The sequence below is a fragment of the Hesperophylax consimilis genome, chromosome 9, assembly GCF_061612785.1.
Source record: "Hesperophylax consimilis isolate HC1 chromosome 9, BYU_Hcon_1.0, whole genome shotgun sequence".
Taxonomy (NCBI): Eukaryota; Metazoa; Arthropoda; class Insecta; order Trichoptera; family Limnephilidae; genus Hesperophylax; species Hesperophylax consimilis.
In genome coordinates, this window is record NC_142844.1 from 29,483,637 (window position 1) to 29,503,753 (window position 20,117).

A 20,117-nucleotide genomic window follows, 5' to 3' on the forward strand; every position below is an offset into this window, starting at 1 on the left:
GAAAGATTGGCGTAGTATCGTCCTGGTGAAAGACCACCGTTCAGAATCGAAGCTTTGCATTTCTAGAAATGGCTTTAGCCGTGTTTGATGAGTAGATATGAATAGCCAGTGACCAGGTATTTCCTAACCTTCCCCTCCCCATACCGTTTAACCTACAACATACCCCATAATTAGCAGTTACAACTTATGAGGTTTGAACATTGAAAAGTGACTCTAATATCTTTTTGAAATCATAAATTTCTGCGAACCGGTATATAAGTCAACATCTCTTGCTACTAATAAAAGTTTACGAATCTCGTTCGAAAGTGGCAAGACATATTGACAAATACAATTTATATGACTTGATTATGATTTATTGTTTGTTACTGGCGCCAACACAGCGGAAAATGAAAATCTGGCACAACTAAATCATACGAATTAAAATGACGTGAGTTTCCTGTGCTTTATCCGAAGTATTAGGACAACAGAAACGTTACAGCGGTGAGTAGGTAAATTAGTATCGAAAGTTGTCACGCACATAGTACCTGATGCTATAATAGAACCAGCGTAGAGTGGAATAGTGCGGTCGTTGTACGGCCATTTATATTACAGAGGTGTCGTGTCCTATCGCTTTCGTTGAGGGTTGTGAAGCAACTGTGGGCCTAATTCACTTATTTATATCAACTTTTATAAATAGTAAAAACAAACAACAGCATAAAACAACTTCAGCTGTATTTTTGGACTCGATTGTTATTCTCGAACTTCCTTTACTCGTTCTCCACCTGAGTTTCGTCTAATTCACACTCCTATGATGTAGTATTATATAAAATATACATTATTCTTCTTCATGAGAAAGTTTGCCGTCCGAGAAAATGGGGAATGACGAACTGCAGTCCATTAATATTTTTTATCAATAATGACCGTATACCTTAAATATCTGTATTTTTTTTATAATTATTACAGTTGGTTTTAATGGTTATAATTTTAAAACGCATCAAATCCATGGCCGTGACAAAGTGTCAGTTTCAAAAGGCGCTGTATTGTGTATGGGAGTTGAGACGTTTTTTATATTCATGTTGAGATTACCCGTGTTTAACATTGAAGATTACTAGGTAAAATGTAAGCATCTCATCACTAATGTTGTCGTATTGAATCAAAGTGCAAAAATGCATCCATGACCGCACCTGATCAATAATTTACCGGTGTTTAAAAATCTACATAAAAACATTTTCATGGGTTCAAATGTGAATGTGGATCAGAATTGCCAATGTAATATATTCTAAAATATCCACAAGAGCTGAAGAGATTTTCAAATTCCTTTCGAAATCCCAAAAAGTCCTTTAACTCCAAAATTAAATTAAATATTATTGATATTAGCATTAATTTCCTGGATTTTCTCTTTCTAATATGCTGCCAACAAAAACAAAAATGGTGCGCTCTCAGAATTATTGTAAATATTATTTTTTAGTTTGTTTGTATAATCGAGAAATGCTCAGAATCCCCGCATTTTTCTCACAAAAAGATTCTCTCAATTCTTGAAAATTTTAAAAAATCCCCACAATTTGGGGATATCTCCATGAATAGGCAACCTTGCTATGGATGGATGTATACTATATAGTAGATATAGTAAACACATAGACTGATTGTGATGCATGTATAAATTCAGTCGTTATAACCAAACTTTGTGTTTTAGTGAGATGGTGTTTTATTAGTTTTAAAATGAGGATTTATAAATTCTACGTACACATATATTAATTTTTTTTTTATATTGTATATTTCATAAAACTTATGTATTCAGAATCAGGGTTTGTTGATCTGTATCAGAGGTCCCCAAACTTTGCTGTCCCGTAGACCACGTACCGATTTTTTCTTTTTTGTGTAGACCCCCTACATTCCAATATTGATTTTTAACAAATTCATTAGTTTAAATGTGTTTTTGAAGCTGACATTTCAGTGTGCGAGCGCAATAAGGAAGTTGAGTGAAAATATATTTGACTTGTAAAAAATATGTTGATGTAGATCAAAAAATATCGATTCTAAATATATAAATATATTTCTATATTATTATTCTTAGAATTAGTTAAACGTTCTTGAAAAAGCATTCAATAGCAATAGACTGTATACGCTCCACGATTGGTCGAAAGAATTCTGACGTCACATGTGTCATGACTTGTACGTACAACGGATCACCTATGGTGCATCTCTTTCTATTACATGAGAAATGGTCGGTTTAGATGAGAGAGGTGTATAGGCCAAACGTTTATTTGGGTGTGTCAAATATATGTACGTATTTGTTGTTATTATTATATGAAATGGATTTCTAAAGATACATATTCGTATAGTGCTTTATAATAATATGTTGTTTATTGCATAACTTACAATTTTTTATTATTATACATGTCACATAACATGTGATACACTTCAGGCCGCCGGCCGCCCAGAAAAGTCTCACAGTGAACTGGGCTGTAAACCGTTATTTTACTTTTGGTCTTTACTTTTCTGCGCGGTGGTCCTGAATTCACGCGGGAACGTCAACAAATAGCGACGGCAATACCGTACAAGTACCGTACCGGACGGGAAAAGCAAATATTCTAACTTAAAATATTAATTTAACTATGAAATCTTAATCAATTTTCTTTTTTTTTAATAACATCAATTCTAATAGACGGTTAACATTGGTAAAAAATTACTGGAATTCCTTGTTGAAGAATTAAATTTTTTTCCATATAAAATGCTTAAGCGACGTGGTTTTCACAGTTCGAATGACGTAACACCCACACCCCGCCTCTTACCGCTCGGATTCCGCTCGTTTTGGCGGGCTTAGTAAAATTTAAACTTTGAGAATTAATTTAACTATGAAAACAAACTTAAAAAAAAAAAAATACCAGTATTTAAGTTTGAATGCGAACATTGATAAAAAAAAAAAAAAAAAAATGGACTCAACTTCCTTATTGGTTCAAGTGTACGCATCCTTGCAAAGCTCTGGAAAAAGTTTTGACAAGCGTTGCTATTGAGCATATGGGCACAACGCATTGATACTGGTATCACATACTGCTTCCACATTGCGAATAGCCTGCTCACACAATTTTATGAAACATACATATAATAATTAGTAAATGTATAAATCCATTATAATAAAGTATTACAAAAGTACTTTGAAAGGTACTATCTGTGTTCATACATTTACGGAAGCCAAAATTTTAGTGACGGCCTGCCTAAATAGGTCCAGTCCACTCTCGTTCACCCCCATTTATATCTCATGAACCCCCTATTTTTTTGTTCATTGACATGGACCCCCTGCAGGCCGAAGTCGACTACTAGGAGGGTCGATATAGACCACTTTGGGAATGACTGATTAATATGAATATATATTTTTCACTGGTATTCCTTATTGGAAGCTAAATTTATCATAGTTGGAGAATTTGGATGTACAGATTTTGTCATTTAACCTGGTCATGCTAATTAAAAGCGCAAATTATATTAGTGTTTTATGGACATGCTAAAAATATCTCTTTCGCTCCGTACAGAATATTGAAATCATTTTTAAGTAGGTAGGTACTACATTTTCACAGACTTCAGGTTTAAAAAATATAAAACATATTACATGTTCGAAGTATATTTTAGTATTGAGTTTGGCAAAATAATATTTGTAAAGTAAAATTTTAAATTGAATGAGGTTTAAAAACTTAAACTTTAATTAATGTTAAAGAAGCGCATTTTATAATTCAAAGGAGGAATAATTTACGTTTACTTGTAGTTATTGAAGAAAATTGTGGATTATATAGTCTACAGTGGAAACCTATTATTTTTAGTTGGTCCGTCCTCTCTGCCTACCCCTGCGGGGAAACGGCGTGATGGTTAGTTAGTTAGTTATTTATACTTCTGATAATGATTTGAAGAAAATCTTGTAAAAATCTTCTGTTTTTAGGTACTTCAGAGTAGTTATTTAGAGCATAGATGCAAATTTCTTAATCTTTTTAATGATTTTTACCGATAAGTTATGTAAATTATTTATGTAGCCAATATGAATAAATAATAATAACAAAATATTTTTTGACAGTACGAACAATAATAACAGAATTATTTTTCTATGATACCTACAAAATGAATGTTTTAAAAATAAGAATATTCTCTAAAAAACTCTAAAATTGTAATCTTTCAGCATGCAGGTAGGTATAATATTTTAACTATTCGAGCAGGTAGGTACTTAGTACTTACACATTACCTATATACTTAATATGTTTCATACATTTCGACGCTCATACTTAATATTTAATACTTACACTTAATATCCTTAATACATTTTCGAGGATCATATTTTTTCACAACTATTTACAAGTTGGTAAGTAAAGTCGAGAATAGGCCCGTGTTCTAGATTTAAAAAGCTGCCGCCAATAGGGTGGTCTAGATATTACACATGCAGTCAGCTTCGTTATCCAATGGGCGGCGGCGTGCACTGTGAGGCTACTGGAAATAATACACGGTCAAAAATATAACGTTTTTAAAAAGCGTCTAAATTTTTAAATCACTTTCTATAATATTTAACCACGAGGGAGAACAAGCATTAAGAAAATTAAGATTTTAAAATATGATTTTTTTTTCGCAATACTATGGCCGATGGAAAGGGGGGAGGTTTGATCCCCCTTAATCCCCTTCCTTCTCATATGCACCCTTGCTTAAATTCATAGCCACAATCCATAATTATTGTTTCACGAAAGGAGTATAAAAGATTAATAAACTATAGTCCTTCTTTTCCATGAATTTATTTGATTTTTAGAATTATTATCAATGCGTGTATTATTATGGGTATTGTATTATTGAATTTAATTTTAAACTAAGCACTGACTTTCTCAAAAGTTGGAGTGTAAATGGAAATATCTCATTATTCATTATTCGTTGGTTGATAGTTAGGTAAGATTTTCCAGCAGTTAACCAACCAAATAATGCATTTAAAAGCGGATGCCAGAAAAAAAGATGAGAAAAATACTACCAAAATTAGGATCCAATCATTTTTATAATTACCTTGCTAAAGGACCCAGCGCTGTCCGGGTTTTTTCTACTTTAAAGAGTGATTTTTGATTCCTCATATAGACAGTGACCTTTCTCTTGTTTTGAAGGTCAAGAGTGTAAAATTTTATCGATCTCCAAATGAAACTCTAGATTTTATTAATTAATTAATTTATTGGACAGTTTGTAGAGCGCCGCTTTAGTGAGATATCACCTCAGGGGCGCTTTACAGTTGATGCAGGTATCACAAAAAATATAAATACTACAAAAATAAAGTGAAGTTAAGTTAAGTAAAATGAAGAACAGGAACAGGTGATAAGAATATAAAAGATGGAGACTCTGCAGCAAGAATCCTAGGTGGTGAAGAAACTGGACCAGCTGCTGCAGCGAGAGAGTCCACCAACAGTGCCAGCACGAGGTTCGTCATCCGTCCAGGTATGCGTCTGCTGCTAATAAAGCGCTGACACAATATCCTCTCACAGATACCAGACCTTGGCAGCACCGATGTGACGTTCAACGAATATAGAAGATGGAGACTCTACAACAAGAATTCTAGATATAATATATAAACTAGCTGTAGTCCCTGGCGTTGTGCGGTATTAATGCAGAGTTTTTTTTAAATCAGCTAAAAAGTCAGTAATTTTCCTCTCATCTTGAAAGTCAAGTGTGCAAAATCTCAACAAGCAGTAAAAATTTCTGCTGAAAAGGGGATGGGTAGAACTGTAGATTTGTACAAAAACAAAATCCACGCCACCCGCCACAGACACTCTTAATTATAAAATAGAAAAATTATTATCAAGACTAAATGCATTTTGGATAAATAATGAAGTTACCTTGTCCACTGTGTAACTTGGGTTGGGCTGTCAGGAAAGGCCTTGCACATTCCGGTACCTGGCGATATCAAGCTGCTATACCTGTCTATGCAGAACTAGTCAACAGATACCTCCGCGTTGGTATTGTTACCCCGCTAGCTAGACGTGACGTGTCCTATCATGTCCGCAGAGTCGATGGAGAGACAGCCTCTTCCGCATCACAGACATATCAGTCATAAACCTGAAGTTTGCGCCGATCTGTAACTTATTTTTTAAACTTATATTGGAATATTAACTGAACTTGTTCACCTTGAGGAAAAAAGCGGTTTGCATTCTAAAAATACGTGGAAAATTAACTGTATAGTCAGAACAACATTTTTTCACGCTTTTCATACAAACCATTCATTACGTTATATAAAATTATTTTAAAAAGTTACTGATTAGTTAATTTAAGGCGAATGTGACTGCATGAATAGGGAATCTGTTGTAGGAGGGCGATGTGGATTTAATTTTTATACAAATCTACAATTTTATTCCGAGAGTGATGCAATTTTGCACACATTACCTTCAAAACAAGAAGATGGTCACTAACTACATCTGACTTTTGGAAACTGAAATTTTTTACAGCCCAGGCAACGCCGGGGACATCAGCTAGTCTTTAGAATAATTTTGATTAACTGATATGAAAGAAAACCGTTGTCGCCAATTTGTAAAAGACTTTCCGACTTTTATACCTCAGATAGACAAATGACATCGATTTTAATATTTTTGATCAATTTCACTAAAAGTATGAAAAATTTGACCTTATTTTGAGGAAAGCGACCGAATCACACTTCTATTGATTTTTCTCTTCAGTGACATATTATGTAAAATATATTTTTTTAGATAGGTAGTCCAGAATCTTAATTACATTGTGTAAAGACAATTAAATACATTGCGTCATGAAAGGCAGATAAATGATTTGAATGGATATTTTTTTAAGGTGAAGCAAACTTTTACACGCACGAACTGCCCGAAGCTGGTGGAACCACGAAATACCCATCAAATTGTGGAATTTCGTAAGGTAGATGAAACGGTAGAAGAGAAAGAGAAATGTAGGCTCAGATATTTTCAGTATACCCCTAGTGAAAGACCACCAATCAGAGCTGAAACGTTGCTTAAAATGCTTTAGCCGTGTTTGGTGACCAGGTCTGAATAGCTAGGCAACCATCCTCTTCCCCATCTCCTTCCCCTCCCTACTACCTTTAGCCTCCCTGCATACCCAAATTATGGACATCGTAGTGACACTGGCTTTAGAGAGTTGGGACTTTTGTGCGGTATTTACGTAAAAATAAAGAATAGAGATATGGTAAAGTTTTTATGAGGTAGATACTCTTTTTCATACATTAGTAGTTCACAACGTTTGGTGACTTAGCAGAGATGTCTGGTTCATTGGGTGAGGTTTGTCCTGATCGTCGTGACGGATGCGTCTACCCACCAGCTGCGTAGTGGGTAGAACCTTGCCCGTGCCCGGGATACCCTTTGATATCTCTAGCCGAACTATCTCGACAGCAGTGGAAGGGGTGGTTTCAAACGTCACTCCTGGCCACGACCTTTAGATTGGTTCCCACTACCCACCCCTCATACATTTTTCTTCTTTGAACTTCCATTCACTTCCTTCCTTGAAAAGACGACAAAAAGGGATATTAATTTCCTCAAGACATGTGACTGTTTTAATTTTTTTTTTCAATCAATTAAGAATTTTTTTTCTTCAATTGTGTCGTTGATTGAAAGCAATATTGTACATTTATGTCTTTCTTGTAATAATTGAGTTTTTATACGGATATAACTATTTATTGATATACATGTTGCGTATATGCAGGCGCATTGCAGGCGCAATCAAATAATTCATCTTAATATTTTAAAGCATAACTTGCAAAAAAGTTTTTCCAAAACTAATTAAATTAGCGCCATCTATGATCGAGCAGATTATGAATCATTTTAAGAATACTCTTAAGTAGGTCTGGGAGCGGAAAGGGTTGTGGCGCGCCGGCGATGATGACAACATTTTGTCTATAAAACTGTCACCCATTGAAGCACTGGATCCTATTTATTTGACTTAACTACAATAATAAATTATCACTTGACAAGTTTTGTAATGTTTCTATGTCCACTGTTATCACTTCGTGAATCATGACTACATTTCACTTTGAATGTATTTTCTCTCATTTCAATTCTAATTTGTCCAAGAAGTTCCGGAGCTGTAAATATTATCAGAATAGTAATGGCGTTAGCCGTGTTTAATTACTAGATTTGTATATTTACATACTTTCTAACCTACAGTGGTAGATATTTTCAGCATGGTGAAAGACTAACGGTCACTTAAAATGGCCTTAGCACTGTTTTGTTTATCTTTTTGATTCCTACTTACTTCAGCCTCACACCATGAGGAGTCAGTGAGACTATGGCATCATGCTGTCGTCCAAGAAAAAGCCCTGTTACACTTGGACACTTTTTATAACTTCCTCCCACATATAGTTTAAGCCGGATAAACTGGTTTACATAAAGTAAGCCACTCTCAAGGATTTAGTTGCTAGGAGAGAAATTGACCATGCAGATAGTAGTCACTTACTATCTATGTATATATTTGTAATAATTACCATTATTTAAACCAATATAAATAAAGCAATTTATTATTGATTGTACTTGATAAATGGTGCAAGTTATCATTTTTATGAGGTCAAGATTTGCAAGAGAAAAATTTGGAAAAAATAAGTATGTAAATTTGAAGAATGTAGAATTTCTCTAACAACAGGAGGCTGTGGGTTTAATTCTCGCATAACTTAAATTGTAAATGATTTTTTATTTGACATAATAATATGGGTGCAATAATGCACAGTGGCAATGAAAAACACCATGAGTTCGGAGTAGCCTTCATCGTTAATCAAAGATTAAAGAATCAAGTAATTGGTTTTAAGGCTGTAAACGAAAGAATATGCATACTCCGCATAAAAACCAAATTCTTTAATATTTCCATCATAAATGTTCACGCTGAGACAGAAGACAAAGATGAAGCAACTAAGGATACATTTTATAACAAACTGGAGCAGACATATGACACCATACCATCCAATGATATTAAAATGGTTATTGGAGACCTTAATGCTAAAATCGGTCAGGATCCGGCACACCAACAGGTTACAGGAAAAAACAGTCTTCATATGGAAAGCAATAACAACGGATCAAGGGTGATTGACTTTGCAGAATCACGAAACATGATAATAGCTTCAACACAGTTCCCAAGGAAGAATATACATAAATGGACATGGACATCACCTGGCGGCAGATACCATAATCAAATAGACCATATCCTAATTGAAAGAAGAGGGGCGACCAGTATCACAAATGTAAGAAGTTACAGAGGAGCTAACTGTGATTCGGATCACTATTTGGTAGTAGCCAGCTATAGATGCAGAATAGCAAGAGATAGAAGAGGAAATCAGCCAAGTATCCCAAAGCTAAACATCGATGCTCTTAAAACACCAGAAGGATTGGATAGATACCACGACTCACTGTCAACAAACCTACCAAACCAACTGAGTGATCAGCTCTCCTCAAACGATTTAGAAGAGGATTGGACCAGTCTGAGAGATGCACTGCTGACAGCGGCAGAATCAGGCATTGGAAATAGACCTAGGCAGGTTAGAAATCCCTGGTTCGATGAGGAGTGCATACAAAGCGTCTGCAAGAAAAATGAGCTAAGAAAATTATGTATAGAAAGAGGAACAAGATCAAAAAGACAAGCCTACGAACAAGCACGAAGAGATGCTAACCATTTGATTAAAAGAAAGAAGAGACTATATTTTAACAACATATTGTTGAAAATGGAAAATGATTTTGTTAATAACAATCCACGTGAGGCATATAAAGGCGTCAATGTATTTAAAAAGGGCTTCAAACCCAACACATCCCTGTGCAGAGATAGTAATGGAGACATAATAGGAGATAAGGAAAAGATTAAAACTAGGTGGAAAGAATACTTCCAACAGCTCTTGAATCCCAATAACAACCTGACAGTCGAACCAACTCACATTCCGGAGGAGCTAAATAATGATGAAACGACTAGAACACCATCGGTGGCAGAAGTAAGGGCTGCCCTAAATAAATTGAAAAACAATAAAACACCGGGAGGAGACAATATCCCGGCAGAGCTCTATAAATATGGAAATGAAGATCTGAAAAACCTGCTACACAATCTTATTATTATAACAATATGGACCGCCGAAAGAGTACCAGAAGAGTGGCAAACTAGTATAATATTCCCCATACATAAAAAGGGAGACAAATTGAAATGTGAAAATCATAGAGGAATATCGTTACTTTGTACAGCGTATAAAATCTTCACAACAATTTTGAAAGAAAGACTAGAACGTCATTCAGAGAACTTGCTGGGAGAGTATCAGGCAGGTTTTAGGAGGAGGAGATCCACCACTGATCAACTCTTTACTACTCGACAAATCCTGACAAAATTCTGGGAATTCGATATAGATATATATCAACTATTTGTTGACTTCAAACAGGCATATGACGGTATAGATAGGGAGAAAATATATAAAATACTCCTAAATTTTGGTATACCGCCCAAAATAGTCAAGCTTGTAAAAGCAACGATGGTTGGTTCACGATGTCGAGTAAGGATAGGAGGTGAAACAACGGAGGATTTTAACGTCTCCCAGGGGCTGAAACAAGGTGATGGCTTAGCTCCCACTCTCTTCAATATAGTTCTGGAGCACGTCGTGAGGAAGACAATGATTGCTACCGACTCAAACATTTGCTACAAAAGCAATCAAATAGTTGGATATGCAGACGACCTTAACATTGTTGGAAGATCGTTACAGGCTGTAAGAGAGGTGTTTGACCCTTTGGAGACTGCAGCAAGAGAGGTGGGCTTGCAAATCAATGAGAACAAAACTAAAATCATGATGCAAACCAGAACCCCACACCGCAGAATAAAAGATAAAGTGAATTTTAAAAACTCCTATAACTTTGAAGTGGTCGAAGAGTTTGCCTACCTGTCCATCATAACGCAGGACAACGAAGACCCAGTAGAAGTAAGAAAGCGCATCACAGCCGCTAACAACACTTACTTCGCGTTGCTGCCAGTGTTCAAATCCCGAAACGTCCATAGGAAAACCAAAATAACCCTGTATAAAACAATTATTAGAACGGTCTTGGCCTATGGATGTGAGGCGGGAACACTGACAGCAAAGTCTGCGGAACGGCTGGACACCTTCGAAAGAAAGGTACTTCGAAGAATCTTAGGAGCGGTGCGAGAGGGAGAGGCATGGAGAATCCGCCACAATAAGGAGCTATATGACATCTACCAAGCTCCCAGACTCTCTACTCATTTACGGCTCCAAAGACTAAGATGGGCCGGACATGTGCACCGAATGCCAAGCACACGTGTACCAAAGAAGGTTCTAACAGGACACCCGGGAGGCAAACGAAAGGCGGGCAGACCTAGGCTGAGATGGGAGGACGATGTCAGGAAAGATGCCAGAGGACTACTCCATGTTGCAGATTGGAAGACGACGGCCGAGGACAGAGGGCGGTGGAGGCTCATGTTAAAGGAGGCCAAGGCTCGAAATGGGCTGTAGCGCCATTGAAGAAGAATATGGGCGCCATCAGTTTTTTATTTTGGGATTTTTACGTTGATCTTGATGGACCTTTTTTGTTTTGTGTGAGTTTGTACAAACATTTAACTGCCCAAAGCCAATGGGACTATGGAATCCCTAATAAGAAATTTGAGCGACATATATCATGGCTAAAATATATGGTTTTTGACGAATCAGATCAAATGTTAAAAAGGCTTATAAATTAAATTAATATTCCGTTAAAAATATTGTATTAAATATGGCATTTTATCGCTTGTTTGAATTCTTTGCACAAACCGATTGAGTTTTGAAATTGACACTTAAATTCAAAACAAATTTGAGTTTCACTTACATTTATTTCATTGATTTTACGAAACTAAAATTAAAAGACTGGGTCCCACCCAGGCGTATTGTGTTCAATTCCTCGGCTTGCTAAGTCCTCCATCACAACACAAGAAATGCTTACTGTGGTGGTAGGAGGAGATTTTCAAATAGTGTCAGTTTATTCGTAAATCGATTTAATTCACGAGTCACTTAAACGCACTGCGATTGGTCGGCGCGGCGGGTTCTGACAGAAGATAGACCGTTCCCTCACGGGTTGGTAGGTCGCATGCATTAAGAATGCAGGCAATTTTGAGCGATGTCACGCTGCTTGGACTCGCACATGGGAATACAAATTATTTCAAAAGTATTTATGTTTTTCTTTTGCCAATTATTAATTTTAGAATTTGTTGATGTAATACCAACCGTGTGGAAATGGCCTGACAAAAGTCGAATGACGTCACGAGTATTTAGTCAGATTTCAATGAACAGATCTGGATAGCTAGGTACTCTACCATCTACTCCATTACTCCACTGGCTCCGAACGGTTGGGAAGCTTGTGCGTTATTCACATTAGAAATAACATTTTAATAATCCAGCATAATATATAAATTAAAGTTCGTGAGCGCTTTGCCAAATAAACACATTGCATTGTTCTCTTGAAGTAATGAAATTAGACATATTTTTACATTATATAGTTGAAGTATGATTGATCTCTGTCCTTCATTATACATATTATATTGAGTACTTATTGTATTCTATTTTCTCGTTCTCCTTATCAAAACCTGAACTGTATATGTATGTAGGTAGACTAGTGACTGGTGACCGTGGTGCAGAAGCAAGTACTGAAAAAGTTGCCCCTACCCAATACTACATGTTAATATTTAAAATGTCATTGAAAATAATAGGTAATTATTATAAGTGAGACCCACACCCAATGGTAACTTATTTATATCGTAACAAGTTATACTTCAATATTTCAACAGTATTTTTTTCTTTTTGAACGATTGAAAAATATTGTTTTATAATAAATTTGACATCTTATCGTAGAGCTTCTAGCTCACGATAGAAATAATTTTATGCCGCAGTAAATGGTTGGGATGACCTAATTTTAAAAAAAAAAAATTTTATATGTACACAACATTATAAATAATTGAAAAAAAAATCACAATAAAATTTTTTGAAAAATATATTTCAAAGCTCATATTGAGCTGAAAATAAATTGTGCTGAACTTGAAATTCTACACACTAAATCTGTACATATTTCACAATGCCAGAGTTTACTTAATTTTTTAAATTTTTGTGAGATGTTTTCATACCTAATAAAAGGTGGCGCAAAAGTCATCACCCTATCGGAAGCTGATCTCATTTTTGCAAATGGCGTCTTATTTCATCAAAACTTTGATATCTGTAAAGTAAACTAAAGCAGAATATAAACCAATAAAGCATGTAATTCTATTCTCACTTTTGTTTTCAGTAATGAATGAAAGCAAATGCGGAAGCGGAAATTAACCCACTTCCCGACATCTAGTGAAGCTGAAACTTGGCTGATAAACTCGTTATCAATGACAATGCATTCCATCAACTTTTGATGGTAATTTCTTAAATAAACGCGGACATATACACATTTCTCTGAAATTGGATCACATTACAGCCGCTAATATACGAAATAAATATCGGTCCTACCCGATTGGAATTTGGCTCAATTGTTAGCGTGGTTGACTCCAGTCCCTGGGAACAATTAATTCTCAATCAAAACAAATTTATTTTTTATGTTTTAAAAGACTTTTACAATACAAAATTAAAGTAAAAAATCTTTGTTTTTCCGGGATTGATTTTTTCACAAACAAAGTAACTGCATTAGGAAATTGAGAGAGGACTTTTGTGCCCTCAAACTTAAACTTACTCTTGTAACTAAAACGTTGTTGCTTTTTCTTATCAAACGTATTAAATAAATAAATAAGATATAATTTGTATTGTGCCCTTATCTTCCTACTATGCCTCCTCTTGTTTATCATGTGGGTGAGAACAAGTAAATTGTCGCCTGTATTATCAATCGCAGCTATTAGTTTTATCGTATGCGGACAGTACGATACTTGGAAGTTGATTACTGAACTCAACGTGTTTCACAGTCTGACTCAGTCTCAACGTGTTTCACAGTCTGACTCAGTCTCAACGTGTTTCACAGACTGGTATTCACAGTCAATATACATTATCAAAATGTTTTTATTCCGGAAAATCACAAAAAAAAACTGTTGTTGGTCTTTATGAGTAGGTAACACAAAAAAGATCTCATCATGTAATGGGTTCAAATCCCAGCGTTTGCAAATAAATTTTATTTGATAATTTCTGTTATTTCACATTTTACTAATTTGAAATAATGTTTATTAACTTGCAGCAGGATTCAGAGTGGAATATACTCTCAGTATCGCCCAGGTGTAAGACCACCATTTAGAATAGAAACGCCACATAAAATGGCTGTTTACATGTTTGGTGACCAGATATGAATAGTCTGGTACTTACCCATCTTCCTCTTCCCCATTTCCGTCCCCATTACCGCCTCACAATATAACCTAATTGAGGATGACGTAGTCTCACAGGCTCAAAACAATTGGGAGCTATTGGGGCTTTTGTGCGGTATTTTATTTTACTTTATTTTATTGACACATGATTTAGAGAGTACATGTGGTTTTTTGTGATATTTCACCCTCCATGCTAGGAATGACCCTGTGTTATGGCCTGTGAATTTTACAGTTTGCGGACATAGAATCTATACATTACTATAATATAAAAAGAGAAATAATGTATAGCTAGTTTAGGTTGCAAGAAGAGGATGGAGAAGTTAGAGAATTATAAGAACATGAAAAGTTAGAAAATGTACTTACTGAAGTGAATATATTATATTAAGAAGTTAGTTTTAAATTTTAAAGTTTACTGTCACACCCTGCTTTAAACTAAAAGGTAAGGAAGTGGTTTATATTGGAATCGACGTCACATATTCATTATGGCACAAATAATTAACATATTCACTGCACACGAAGCACAATTAGCGTATGAAATATAGAGAACTGAGTGGGTGGAAAAAACGGTATCTCTTAAGTGAATTTAATAATGGTTTTTATTATTTAAGCACAGTGATCTTCGAAAACATCCGTAATCCTTGAGTTGAATTATTTACCACTCCCGTTAATTTTATTACTTGCAATGAGTCAAATAGAAGAAACGGAAAGTCATTTATCATTGAATAAATTATTAATTGTGCTTTTTAATCCGACTAATGTGTGCAATGCTTTGTTACATTACGAAAAGTCAAAATAAAAATTCCACCATAAAAAAATTGCGCTCAGCCTCAAACAGCCATCAGCTTCTTGGAGAACTTTTATGCAACGTTTTATGGGTGAAAAATTATTGAATTTTTGGAGTGTGCAAATAATAAAATAGCATTTTAATTTTAGGAAAATCTCAGTTAAAGTTTTGTCATTTAATTGTAATAATAACATGCCCAACAAGCAAAATCCAACCAACATTCCCCAAATATTTAAAATTATAATAGTTTTCTATTATTTGATAAAAATAACGAAAACAATCTTTTTTTGAAATTCGGCAAAGACTGGATAACTAGCAAACGAATGTTGGCTAAATTAATACAAACCAACTCAATAAATGTGGTGTTAAATGAATGTGAAATTGAAAAAAATTAGCATGTAATCATTGAAGATGATATTAACAAGTTAATGAAAATATATAACTGACATACACAGGAAATAAAAAGGTAGCTGGGACTTGAACCCAGGTCCTCTTCCTACCAAATGAGCTATTGCCATATTAATACATCATATACATACGATAGCTACTCGTTCCAAAATCCTGTTTAAATGTAACAATACCAGTACTGATAATTTCAAACACTCGCTTGTACCTAGGACACAAAGTAAGTAATAGATACGCAGATGTGGATGTCAACTTCACGGAAGGTAGGATAAGGATATGCTATCATATATTTTCAATCAATATTAATTTAACCTTAGTCAACTTAAACTTGAATGTTATTTTTTGTATTTACTTGTATCTCCTACTTTTATATCCTTTCAGAGCTTGAATTATATTTATACTTTCTGTCGACATTTTATGATCAAATGTCAGAGTTTATTGTTATTAAAAAAATATATATATATATATATTTCCAGTACTTGATTATGCTTGTATACTGTGACATGCAATTAATGTTTACGGTATATCTGTAACGTGTATTTAAAATAAATATTAAAATATATTTGCTGGTATTTTGTGGTGTTACTTTGTGTTCCATCCAAATATTTTTACAATTCAGATGTTTTCTCGCATGTAGCTACCCTTTATTTATTATCTCCAATAATTAAACAATACAGTGAGGTTCAAGCTTTATTCGGTTATCTATAATAAAAAATATACTTTATTATTTTCACTTCTTGTTTAAATTATTCGCATTTAGATAGAGGGCAAAGAAAGCGTGTAATCCCTACTTTTACCACATTTTAAAATAAATATCTGAAGTATTATCGTAAATCGTATTTTTATCCACCGTATGGTCGGGTTGATAACACGATCGGAGCACTTTCATTAAATCTTGAGGTCCCAACGACACAAGAGGTCCTGGGCGACCTTGAGCCCCAGACACTCTCATTGCTCGAACAATACACAGTGGATATATAATTTATATCTTGACAACGTCATGAATTTATACCTATGTGTAGGTATTAGTTAAAATATTGACTTAGTTTCATTACCGGATCCAGTAATGACAAAAACTGGAACGAGTTAAGGAAACGCAATTCGGTAACTACAGACCACAAATCGTTGAACATGCTAGATTTTGATATTTGTGTGATGCCATACTGAATGATAAAGCACTCTTTTCAGGGTGAAATGCCTAAAACCAAAAAAAAACATATATATATTGTGAAGCTGAAATAATGAAAAATAAGTTTTTCATTATTTCAGCTAAAAATAAATTTCTTTTCAAAAATAAGTTTTAGGGATTCTAGTTATTCAGATCTGGTAAAGATATAATACTAGACACAGACATACTTCTGAAGAAATTAATTACTGTCGTAACACCCTATATATTATTGTTTCTTAAATCAAGAATAGGTATTAATAGATAACTTGTAAAAGGTTTATCAATGATGCAAAACCCCTTTCACAGTGTACTGACTTTTACAGTTCTTAAGATAGAGCGAGTAAAAACAAAAAATATATTTTGAAAATTACAGTACAATATGATAAACGTAAAATGTACAGTATATTATGATAAACGTAAACGGTACAGTTTATCGTGATAAACGTAAACTGTACAGTATTTTATGGTAAACGTAAACTGCACAGTATATTATGATAAACGTAAACTGTCCAGTATTTTATGGTAAACGTAAACTGTACAGTATAGTATGATAAACGTAAACTGTACGGTATATTATGTTAAACATAAACTTTACAGTACCGACTATTATTCTCATTGTGATTTGAATGAAAGCAATTTCGTTTACTTTTATTACATATTTAAATAGTGTAATAATTTTGATAACAGCTTAGTGGAGTTACTCCATAAAAATAATAATAGTCCAGAGTGTGGGAAGATAAGTGCAATCCCACACATCCCATAAAGAGTATAACTACATGGTTTATTATTTTTATTTATTAGATACAATAACTGTACTTGCTTTAAAATATTACTTGTTAATGTGGACCTCACTGAGTGCTTTGTACCGTGCTGAGGTCCGTATTTTACAATTTAATGATTTAAAAAAAATATGAAATAATAAATTTAAATAAAATAAAATAAATCTGAGATTAGTTGAGATCTTGGGGATTCAAATAAGAAAATAATAAATATAATCGCTTATTGGTCCATCTATCGGATCGAAGATTTCAGGGGGCAATATCTTTCTTCGGTGTTCTTTGTTCTTCGATGCTCGATCCTTAGTCAGACGGGATTCGATGGTGAAGACATTTCTAGATTTGATGATCCTTTCCCTCAGTCCTGCTATCCTGGTTCGTAATAGATCTGCAAATCCTGGAACTGGTCCTTGAAAATTGAGGAGGCATTGCAGTGCCTGGGAAGTCCAAACATCATACGGTATGCGTTGTTGTATTGCACCAGAAGCCTTTCCACAGTTTTCTTTTTGAAATTGGCCCAGAGCTCGTATGTATAAGAGGTAGTCCCTACAAAAAGCTGCGAAGAACTCCTTTTCACACGTGGACTGCAGAGCCGAAATCTTCTACTAAGCACGTTACTTAGAAATCCTAACTTTATATACCTTACCCCTAAGTGAAGATATACGTACATGGCATCATTTTCTTATTTATTTTAATTGTAGTTTTGATTAACAGATTTTTAAAAATATTTTTGCTGTACACGAACATGGATTAGTTTTCGAGAAAAGGTAATCTGATATTTACAAATGCGCAATATAGTACCTACATTTATCAAGTGCTCGATACAAATTCAGTAGTTATGGTAGGGAATTGGAGCAAATCGAGAAAAATCTAACAAATTAGCAGAAATGCTATATTTTCATGTAGGATTTAGTTACGTTATGATAAATTAAACGTGGCTTATATACTTATATAATTGATTCCGAATGTCGTAATTATATTAGGGTAATTTCTTTCTTAGATTTATCACAATTTACGAGTTTTTATTTTTATTTAAAAATAAAATATTGCAAAAGTTTATCAATTAATTCTATTGTACCTACTAATTGACAAGGCAAGGTTTTATAATAACTTTGAGATTATCATGTTTGATAGAAAAAACCTTATGACTTGAGAATCGCCCTTGAAGCTTTTATCTCATTAATTTTATGGCAACACTTTTTCAAAATAGACTTTCAAAATAGATTTCTGTGTTTAATTTATAATATTTTATTTTTATTTTCATGATAAATGTAACAAATCAATATTTTATCATGGAACCCTTTTTATACTATCCTTAAATGTAAAATACGATAAATAAAAAAAAAATAAAAAAATACTACGATTTAAAGCCAGACATTATTGAGACAAATTAATTGTATTTGACGGCATCTGTAATATTATACCGCGTGTTAAAAGACGTACCCGACTTACTTTATCCAGTAATTCTGAGGTTATTTAGAGTAAAAAACGTAGATAAAATTTTGGTCCCTGTCCAATTTTTTTCAATCGAAAACCAAAATTTCCACATTCTTATCGAAAATAGTATCAGGAATCACTGATTAAAGTGAGTCAGGTACGTTTATCAACATCCTGTATAGGTGACTGAAAATAAGGAAGTATCTGAATAGCCAGGTACTTCCTTATTTTGCTCATCTCTTCCCCCTCCTTACTACTTTTAGCCTCAAAACATACCCTAATTGGGGTTGCCACCCGTTTCCATTATCACTGGTTCACGTAAAAATAACATTAAAAATTTAAAGATATGCCTGTCATTTAGGAACACGACAGGCAATACCAACCATATCAAATAGAATGACAATTGCAATGTAATTACCTGTCATTTTCCGGTGGCAATAAATGCTGATGACGTATCCACCAAGCCTCTCTATATCCTGGTACAGAAATAAAAATATCTGTAACTTATTGAATGTTTGACCTAGAATTATAGATTTCTAATTCCCCTTTGTTAAATTTATCTTCAGGACTTTTTTTTTTTTTTTTTTTACAGTAATACCGCACAAGAGTCCCAACTGCTCCCGTCTGGAGCCAGTGAGACTATGGCATCCCCAATTGGGGTATGTTGTGAGGCTAAAGGTATTGGAGAGGGGAAGGAGATGGGAAAGAGGAAGATGGGGAAGTACCTGGCTATTCAGATCTGGTCACCAAACACGGCTAAAGCCATTTCAAGCAACGTTTCAATTCTGAATGGTGGTCTTACACCAGGGCGATACTGAGAGTATCTTCCACTCTGGAACGTGCCGCAAATATACTATATATTATTTTAAATTAATTAATTGTGAAATAACACAAATTAATTAAATAAAATTTATTTGCGCACGCCGGGTTCGAACCCGCGACCTTCGGATCTGTAGTCAAAAGCGTATACCACTAGACCACGCCGGCCGTCAAAGGACTGCCATAATTTTAAATATACCTATTCTAAGGTTACTAAAAAGAATTCGAGTTGACATTTATTTCATGCGACGATACCCCAATAATCTATGGATTACTAAGGATTCTATTTATCTGCAAGCTTGAAATACTTATTTTATGCGACGATATCCTGATAATCTACGGATACCTAAAGATTCGGTGTTATCTGCAATCTTGAAATAATTTTTATAATTTAAATTACATACATATTATTTTAAATTATTAAGCTTTTTCTATATACAGGGTATTGCTTATA

At 34.3% G+C, this 20,117-nt stretch overlaps 1 protein-coding gene across 1 annotated transcript; it reads left to right on the top strand.

Annotated features, from left to right (window-relative positions):
* Positions 1 to 8,669: 8,669 nt before the first annotated feature.
* Positions 8,670 to 16,247, top strand: LOC149421217 (uncharacterized). The gene is made up of 2 exons (XM_089635176.1): positions 8,670 to 9,922; positions 16,224 to 16,247. Exons 1-2 carry the CDS (start codon positions 8,921 to 8,923, stop codon positions 16,245 to 16,247), a joined length of 1,026 nt encoding a protein of 341 aa, XP_089491302.1. The 5' UTR covers positions 8,670 to 8,920.
* Positions 16,248 to 20,117: the final 3,870 nt, after the last annotated feature.